The sequence below is a fragment of the Rhamphochromis sp. 'chilingali' genome, assembly GCF_963969265.1.
Source record: "Rhamphochromis sp. 'chilingali' genome assembly, chromosome: 8".
NCBI lineage: Eukaryota > Metazoa > Chordata > Actinopteri > Cichliformes > Cichlidae > Rhamphochromis > Rhamphochromis sp. 'chilingali'.
In genome coordinates, this window is record NC_137935.1 from 11,394,999 (window position 1) to 11,404,959 (window position 9,961).

At 39.6% G+C, this 9,961-nt stretch overlaps 1 protein-coding gene across 1 annotated transcript; it reads left to right on the forward strand.

Annotated features, from left to right (window-relative positions):
• The first annotated feature begins 473 nt into the window (after nucleotides 1–473).
• Nucleotides 474–8,320, forward strand: LOC308401445 (dicarboxylate carrier UCP2-like). The gene is made up of 6 exons (XM_080889653.1): nucleotides 474–875; nucleotides 2,896–3,103; nucleotides 4,449–4,652; nucleotides 6,213–6,314; nucleotides 6,391–6,571; nucleotides 6,652–8,320. The coding sequence occupies exons 1-6, from the start codon at nucleotides 750–752 to the stop codon at nucleotides 6,749–6,751; spliced, it is 921 nt and encodes a 306-aa protein (XP_080745779.1). The 5' UTR covers nucleotides 474–749; the 3' UTR covers nucleotides 6,752–8,320.
• The last annotated feature ends 1,641 nt before the right edge of the window (nucleotides 8,321–9,961 follow it).

The following is a 9,961-nucleotide window of genomic DNA, read 5'->3' on the forward strand; positions in this document are numbered from 1 at the left end:
AGTGTCCGGCAGCCTCGCCTCTGTCAGTGCGCCCCAGGGTGGCTGTGGCTACAATGTAGCTTGCCATCACCAGTGTGTGAATGGGTGGATGACTGGTTGTGTACAGCGCTTTGGGGACCTTAGGGACTAGAAAAGCGCTATACAAATACAGGTCATTTATCAGATATACACCCACGTGAACTCCTGTGAGTTGGTGGTCGCCATTGCCATCATAAAAACACCAAAAGCAGGATTATTTCCCATAAGAATGGGAGGACATTATCCGTACTAAGATACATAAAACTTTCCTGATGACGCCTCAGCTCTTGTCCGCTGACATTGAAATTGTTTTTTATTTGAAAGCAGGTGGATCATGACAGAGAACACCGATAAAGAACAATCCGGGGTATTCCGCGCATGTGTGTGATGAGTATCTGGAGTTCTGCAGGGCGGTGCAGCAGGTCCGTTCAAAGTCAGTAAATGTGGGCCAGGCTTCACTCGTCGGCTGCGCAGTCAGGTGTTTGTTGACATGCAAAGATACCGACTTAGTTCAGTTTGCTTTCGACTTCTTGTCGTGAGCGTTTCTGTGTAATGGCACAACGACGCTGTTCCCTTCAAACTCCAAACTTTCTTTTGCATGGAGCTTGACCTACATCGCTTTTATTCGTTTCCGTACACGAAGGATGAAATGATGATTAGTCCTTCAATGCGCACTTTGTTATTTAAGTTTTGTTGTTGCTGAGGCTTGCTGTTGAGCTCAGGCACTGATCATGGTTGGAGGGAGAGCGGCTGATTTGGTGCCCACAACTGCTGTTAAAATCTTCTCAGCTGGAACAGCAGGCTGCGTGGCGGACCTAGTCACCTTCCCACTGGACACCGCCAAAGTCCGGCTACAGGTGAGGCATCAGGAAGCCCCACCCACCTCATGGTATTTGCAACTATAGCCACCTCAAAATATTCTCGGTAATTAAGAGCTTTATATTTTATAACAAAAAGTGTAACACAATTCAGAATATAAAAAAAGTGGAAAAATTGGTGCACAGGGACACCCCCCTCACCCCGACCCGGCTCAGCTTATCGTGTAAGTGTTGTTTCCTGATTTCTTTCTTTCTTTCTTTCTTTCTTTCTTTCTTTCTTTTAACATATTTGTCACACTCAAATGTTTCAGATCACCAAATTACCGAAACCCCAAAGTCCGTTTTTAACTGATGATTTGAGTTATTAAAGAAACAAGTGTAACGTGAGGGTTCACTTGATGGAATCTCCCTGAATAATTAGGAACAGCACGATGGAGACAGTTAACTGTCTTACCAGCCTCTTTACTCTCAGCACACAGCAACAACAAAAACCAACACTTCCTGTGTGCCGCCGTCATCAATATTTCACTGGGCTCTAAGAAGCCAGGAAATGTTATACTCAGATCAATGCAGAAAAACCAACTAGGTAGATATAACACATACTTATTACTGCTTTGAACATGCATGTGTAAACATTCAAATGTGTAAACATGTAAATACCAAAACAGGTAACCACCAAATAGCTGCATAACTAGCTCTATAACCCTTGTAAACACCTCTTTTTGTATATCAAATTACCTTTAAATTTACTTCCACATTTTACACAAGATATCCAAACCTACCTTGCCTTGTGTGAAAATGTAAAATTTACTGTGACCACTCACATTTTTAAGAAAGCAAAGTTCAATTTCACTAGCCACACCCAGGTGTGATTACTGCCAGTCTAAAAAGTGAAGTAGGCTAAAATATGACACAATTCAAAGAAACAAAAAACCAAAACAAAACATGTAAAACAAAAAGTCACTGAAAGATATCAGTCTGGAAATGGAAATGGAAAGTCATTTCTAAGGCTTTGGGACTCCAGTGAACCACAGAAAAGAACCCAGTACAACATCTGAAGAACTGCAGGCCTCACTTCAGCTAGGGTCAGAGGTATAGAGGTGATGGGAATGTGATGGTGTCGAGCTGCTTTGATGCTTCTGAGCGACTTGCTGTAGCTAATGGAACCATGAATTCTGCTCTCTACCAGAACATCCTGAAGGAGAATGTCCAGCAATAAGTTTGTCCCTTCAAACCCAAAAACACTTGAGTTATGCAAGAAACACACTAGTGTTTTGGATCCTTATCCTGCTCCTAAATGGTAAACTGACTGGTTCTTATATAGTGCTTTTTTACTCTGCCTCATTCACCCATTCAAGCAAGCAATTTTTGCTATGCTTTTTCTATCTACAATTCACACACATTCATACTCCGATGGATGCATCGGAGAGCAACTTGGGGTTAGTATCTTGCTCAAGGATATTTGGCATGTAGACTAAAGCAGCCAGGGATGGAACCACCAATCTTCTGATTAGCAGATGACCTGCTCTAGCACCTGAGCTATAACCACCCCAAATGGCCTTGTCAAAGTAGGAACTGGCGTTATCAAACTCCAGACTGAAATCTTATTGAGATGCTTGGGAGTTATTTGAAACAGGCTGTTAACGCCTGTTAAAAACAATGTTGTTTGTTTTTTGTTTTTTTACAGGCGTAACTAACAAAATTACCAGTGAGTGTCAGTTTTCCCAAAATCATTGAAGTTGCCATATCTGTCTAAGAGCATAAAAAATAACATTTATTCATAATGTTACCACATGAGCATTTTTAGGATACTATAGATATAGATTGTTGTCAGCCAATACCTGTGTTTTGGCTGACTAGAAGATAAACTGCTTTTCATGTTGTCCAACCCCCTAGTTCAAGCATATGCTCAGAAATATCTCAACACGGCTGCATGTTACACGAATGTAACCTAACAATTAAGAAAGCAGCCTGATCACAGACATATGTGGACATTTTCCCTCTAAGTGAGGCAGTGAGGCTGATGGCACATCTTGAACCTGTTATTATGTTTCTTCAGGTGCAAGGTGAATCCAAGCCCTTACTGAAAGGCCAGAGGGCGGAATACCGAGGTGTGTTTGGCACCATCTTCACCATGGTGAAGACAGAGGGGCCGAGGAGTCTGTACAGCGGCCTGGTGGCAGGGCTGCACAGGCAGATGAGCTTTGCCTCGATCCGCATCGGCATGTATGACACCATGAAGCAGCTCTACACGCAAGGCTCAGAAAGTATGTCTGCATCAAAACCACATCCCACAACTCAGTACACAGCAGTTTACAGCCAGTGTACCTCAGGAGTTTCACAACTACCAAACAAATTTAACCTGTTAAACCTGTTGCTGGTCTTGAGCTGGACTTTGTATTATTTGCCTTGTTTGGATGGATTTATTGTTTCTGTCCGATGTCTCTTTATGTTATAATTTAGATTTTTTTTAAACAAACCTTATAATGGTGAACTTTTAAAGCCAGGTTTCCATTGGTAAAAGAGATCTTAATTTACGGCACTTCCTGGTTAAAGTAAAAATAAACATAAAAAAAAACCCCAAAATGAGCTTCAAATACAATTATTTTATGAAGGACTCACTGTCTTATTGTTTTGATTAATAATTAAAATTATCACAGCTAAAGGTGGTACAGATGGAAAACAGATAAAATCCTTGCAGGTGATCCAGATGTGCAAAAATTCCTTTACTGTGAGTTTGATGTCAGTGTTTCACAGCTTTTAGGAAATACATGCCAGTCGGCAGGTATAAACATGTAAGAAATTATGTTCAGAAAGAGACGTTTAACTGATGTTTAGAGCAACTGGTTAGTTTAGATTTTTTTAAGATTTCTTAAGGGGCTAATGAGCTCAAACACTCCCTTCCTAATATCTGAAAATAAACTTCAGAAATTGAAAAGTCCTGATCATCTAACCGGAAATCAGACTCAGACTAAAATGAGTATAAGTCTAAACCGTAATCGCCTGAACTTGTTTTGCAGAAAATGCCTCCATGATGTAAGCCATGGAGAAAAAATGTCCTCTTTCAAGGAATGTGTTTATGCTGGAGGCCTCACCTATTCTAACTATGCCGCTGTGGCATTATTAAGCAATCCAGATTTCCACCCAGATCAACAAAACTTCAGAAATTAGAGACACAACAACACACCCGCTTGTTCTCATTTCCATGTCCAACCCTCTCTTTCACTTTTTCTCTGTTTTTAAACTCTCCCAAAGGCATAAGGACATCTGCCTGACCTTGATGAGGACATCTCCAAACTATAATCTCTGGCCTAGCTTGTTGCTTTATTTAGTGAAATTATTAATTAAACCAGTTTGAATGAATAATGTTCTACCAAAGAAAACAGTGTATGTCTACCCCAGTAGGAAATGATGCTTGAAACCTGAGAGAAGAGGATCTACCAAATAGAAAGTGAAATATTAACTCGCTTCATATTAAAAGCATAACTGAAAAATTTTGTGCATCCAGGTTTCACTATGATTATCCGAACTGCACCAAGTTTGATCTCTAATTGCTGTGTGTGTCTTTGTTTGAGGCACCAACATGTCATAAATCAATTGCTTGCGTAACAGATGCTGGACTCGGGACTCGACTGCTGGCAGGTTCCACCACAGGAGCGATGGCCGTGGCTTTTGCTCAGCCCACTGACGTGGTGAAAGTCAGGTTCCAGGCTCAGGCCCTGCGGCCTGAGAGCGGCTCTGTCAAGAGATACAGCAGCACGACTGATGCCTACAGGACCATTGCCAGGGACGAAGGTTTTAAAGGCCTCTGGAAAGGTATATTAAAATACACTCCACAGGGTTTAGGTGTTATTATTGCACAACATGACATCCCTAACACCACTGAGCAGCGGTCATCTTGTAGCAGTTATGACTTATATCATTATATTTCTCATAGATTGCCACAGGGATGATTCATGTCAGCCTCTGAGCTGTAACATCATGGTCAACAAAAAGGAAAAAAGCAAAAAGCAAGGGTTTAGGGTCATGTTAAAAATATAAGCTCTGAGGGAAACAAAAGTAAAAATCATACTTACACAAGTTAGTGGCGCTTTTATGGTTTCTGCAGCCTAACACTTATGTTACGTCACAAATTAGACCACAGGTGACTGACTTCAACTGACTTGTCCCCAGAATTTTACGGAGTCTTCTGTTGGCCGAGCATTTCTCAGAGAAACCGGCTGCCTTATGTGCAGATTTTATGTTGCAAAACAAAGATGTGACGCTTGCGTTACTTCAGGCATCTGACAGAGAGCCCACAATGACCTCTGGATAAACCAGCACATTTTCAGATTAGTCTTCCTAAAGGGGAACCACAGTGATTTTACATGTGAGTCTTTTTCAGGTGTTCATGAAACTACTGTATGTTTGGGAAAATACTGTGTGGCTCCAGAAAAAAAGTGCTTCCTCTATTGACTGACAAAAACACAACAAGTGATTTGAATTTGTTTTGGTGAAGAAAATTAAGATTAATTAAAAAAGGGCTTAAAACTACGTTAGCTGCTTGCAACATAACAGAACTGAACAAACTCCCTGGAATTGTTGGTAATCAAATCACAAGGTTTTCCCCAAGGAAGACAAATCTGTATAATCCCACAATTGACAATTATTTTTCCCATTTCTATTAGTGAATAAGACATACAGTAGAGTCTAGAAATCTTTGGACAGTGACACATTTTTCATAACTCTACATTCTTGAGTGCAGACTCTCAGCTTTAACTTTTAACCCTAAACCTTATTTGGCGGTGAAGTCATTACATTTCTATGTGCTTTTTTTAATCAGTGTGGGTTAATAGTTCAATATATGCATTTTTTTGTGTCCTTTAACCATTAAAACTAGAATTAATTTAGACAATGCTTCAAAACAACAGTCCAAATACAGCAAGTACCCAGAGATGTTACCACGATGGCTGTTGAATGGCAAGACTTGCTTCCAGAGGGACTTGTGGATATTTTTTATAAATTAGCAGCCAGTGAAACTTCTACATGATCATTTTTTCCCCTGAAAGCCCTAAATAAGTTACACAATAGATTTTTAAGGAATAAGCAAATATGCCACAAATTTAAACTTATATTTACTTTTGTTTTTTATCCTCTCACTCCATTTTTTGAAAAAAAAATAGCAAATTTCTGCTGATAATGACATGAGTGTGCTGCTGAAACTGATTTAAAATGAGATGCTGTTAACTGTTGAGGCCAGTAGAAGAATTTCTTCTTTATAGCAAAGTGAAAATCATGACTGATTTTCATGACTGTTTGATGACAGCGCAGGATGTTTTTTAAGACTGAGTTCACCAGAGAAAGAAAAGTGTTCCTATATGTTTGCTGTTCTTACAGGTTGTCTTCCAAATATAACTCGTAACGCCATCGTAAACTGCTCTGAGCTTGTGACCTATGACATAATGAAAGAGCTCATCTTGAAGTATAACCTGATGACAGGTAAGTGCAAATCTTTCTAACGCTCTCTCCAGCGTCGTGTTTGTTTGTTTAAATAACAAATCAGTTTTTCCTGCAGACAACATGCCGTGCCACTTCACCGCAGCATGTGCAGCCGGTTTCTGCACCACGATTGTAGCATCCCCTGTGGATGTGATAAAGACACGCTTCATGAACTCAGTGCCTGGGCAGTACAGCGGTGCTGTTAACTGTGCTATAACCATGCTGATTAAAGAAGGACCAACAGCTTTCTACAAGGGGTAAGGAATGTATTTTTGAAAACCAAGCATGACAGAGTGACTCCTACACACATTCTTGTTTCATCTGATTTCTTTCACAGCTTTGTGCCCTCATTCCTTCGCCTGGGTTCCTGGAACATTGTGATGTTTGTGAGCTATGAGCAGATAAAGAGAGCTGTGATGAGGTTTCAGCAGTTCTGAAAATCTTTGCTCGGACCTGTTTGCCTGTTGGTTTGATACTGAAGCCATTGTAGCACAGCTATTGTTGTTGGTTTAGACCTTTTCACCCTCAGGAATAAAAGTGCACATCTAACAAGGAGAAACTGCAGTGATGATTGATTTTTTTAAAAAAAGCATTTATTTAAATATTTACTAATTCTTTTCTTATATCTCCAAAAGCCCTCTTTTCACACGAGGCATTTTAATGTTTACTGGCACACTTGAACAGACGCACAAGACAAAATGCCCACAGTGCATTCTTTAAGTTGTATCTTTCTTAGGCAAGTGTATGCATTCATTGCCTTTGCTTCCAAGTGTAGTAATACACGCATGAATGGAGAAGCACAAAGCTGAATTTAGATGTGCAAGGTAACAAATGACTGTTGGATATATACTGACAGAACAGGTCGAACATGTTTCTGAGGCTGTAAAAAAGAATATAGGAAGTGCAAATGTATGTAAATATGTAGCCCAGAGTAATTATCCCATTTCATACTGAATTTTCCCAAAGCATACAATTAACACCTTTTGGAATGAGCAGCTCCTATTTTTATTTTTATTTTATTTCATGGATAAGGTAGAAATGTTTGTTTTATGTTAGGCCATAATTGAAACTACTGAGATAACATGTATACTCTACTCACACTCTTCAGAAAGGCATGTTCCTGGATACTAGAGAAAAGGGCAAATTGTTTATTATAACTGCAGATTCAGGAGGAACAACAGCTTTCATTCTGGTTGTGTAATGGTGGGCCAGCTCTATATCATCCTGAGGTGCATAGACATTTGCCCACCCAGTCTACCTGTGTTTTGTAGGAGGTAAATCAGGAGTAAGGGTGTTGAGCAAACTGTTGTGGTTTGCTGCTTCACAATTCCAGCAATAAGTCGCTCATTCTCAGTGGGTGCTGGATAATGATGACCAAAACAAATAAGCCTCTTTTAGTTACCGTGATCAATAACCTTTTGCTTGGTGGCTTTGAACCCACCATCTTCTCTGGTCATATGACAAGTTATGCTAAAGTGTTATTATTTCAATATCTGCTCAAAATGCATAGATATATAATTCCGACATAGTTTTAGACCTTTATATAACTCAGATCAGTATTGTGACAGATGAGATTAAATGGGTTACATTAAATCCGACATAATATTTGTTTTCTAAAATGTCTCAGTCTTCATTGAAAACTTGAACACAGCACTCATAGCATATGTTTGCTCACTGGGTTTAAGCTACTGTGGGGAAACTCCCTGTAAGCCTCATATATTTTCTGTATTTTGGGTAAAATTATTGCTTTGTGACTTTTGTTGGGTTTTTTTTAAGTGAATGTATTGCTGGGTCAGGGCATTTTTATCTCTTAACCTCTCTCTAACCTCATATACGAGGTTGACTGTGTGTGAGTTAGACTCTATGTATAAGTATACTGGTTCACTTGGTCTGTTGCACTTGTATGCCTGTCAGTTATGTCTAATGTATGGTTTATGCTTTGACCAACTGGACTGTCCTGTTTAAAGTTTTAAAAAATATGAATAAAATGTAGATGAAATAAGAAGGCAGTAAATAAAAGGACAAGATTTTCTATAGGGGGGCAAATGTTGACCCACACACGTACACAATGAACCTCATCATGTGTTACTATATACCTGCTGTACTACTGGATGCTGTTACAGATACTCTTCTGTATAATCCCCCATGAGACCTTTCAGGGAAACAATACAGAGATAAAACACCACCTAAGTGTGAGATTCAAGCCAGTAAAAGACTTTTCAGGCTAGAGGATGCAAGCTCCTACAAATATTTTATGATAGTTCATCTTTCTTATGCCATTTGTATCATTCTTGGTGTGTATACAAGCTTATTAACAAAAGTATCTGCATATTCAAACATAATCGAGTTTCCTGCCAAACAATGCAGAGACACGGAGGTGAACAGCACAAAACAACCAGCTGACAGACAAGAAAATTGCCCAGTTTGAGTCTTGCAGGACAAAAGACGCTGCTGACAAAGATGAAACTGAAGTCTGTGCTGGAACAAAAGCCCGTATACATGGTCCACCTTGCTAATCATCTCCATGGCTGAACTGGTATGGCAAAGTGTGGTGGACCACATGGCACCCAGGCTAACCCTAATGTCCGCTCAGGCGAGTCCATGTTGAGCCAAAGCAGGACATGGACTCGTTGGTCTTTTATCAAAAGACTTTGAGCGTGGACATCATCATGAAGGAAGCGTTGTTTGTGCTCCTTCTCTGACCTTGGCAGGAGTCTCTGGGCATAAATGGCTGCAGGTATCGAGTGTCAGTGAGCAGTTCAAGTTCACCACAGAGAAAACATTACTGTGTTCTAACCAGTTTATAATTACTGACGGCGTTTACAGTATATCACCTTAAGTTAAAACTCTGTAATCAAAATGATCAAAGTTTGATTTTTCCTCCTGTTATTGTTGGTGTGGTTTACCATGTTAAAATAGTATATCTGCAGTGTATGGTTCTAAGGACACTTGTTTCCAGCACTGAATGAATGAAACTTGAAATTTTTCATTATGAATGGCATTTTTTTTTCAGTTGTGGAAAGAACCTCCATATCGATCACCTGAAATCATGTATCATGTGCAAGGAAAACAAAACTTTAGAAAAAGCAAACGGGGCATGGTTTATATGCCTTTCTAATGACTTCAGATGCACACAGCCACCTTTAAATGAATAGAAAAGAAGTCAGCTAGATGAGTTGAATTTTGCCCTCCAGACAGAACTGTCATCAACATCACTTAAAAAGTGCTTCAAAAGATACCTTTCCGTAAGCTCAGCAAGAGTGTTTTCTCATAATATTCCACTAATGGCACTAGCTTTGAAAGCTGAGTGGTATCCGTCATATGCTGGCTATGAGTTAAAGACACAGATCTGGTGTGCAAAAGATTAAAAAAAGAAAAGAAAACGCTACCTTTCAAAGATTTCAAGGAGTTGTGAGGCTTCAAAAAATGTGTAACTCAAAGTACAGCAGCAGAGTAAATACATTAGGAACTGTTTCTGAGGGGAGTTGGATGATCCCCCCCCCCCCAAAAAATAAATAAATAAATAAATAAAACTCTGAGCTATGAAGCGCTTTATCTTTAGTCACTTTGCATTTGGTAGCTTCTTTAAAATGTCCATGTTAAGTTTGTTGAGGGTGATTTAAGTGGCTGGTCAGTCATCAGTCCAA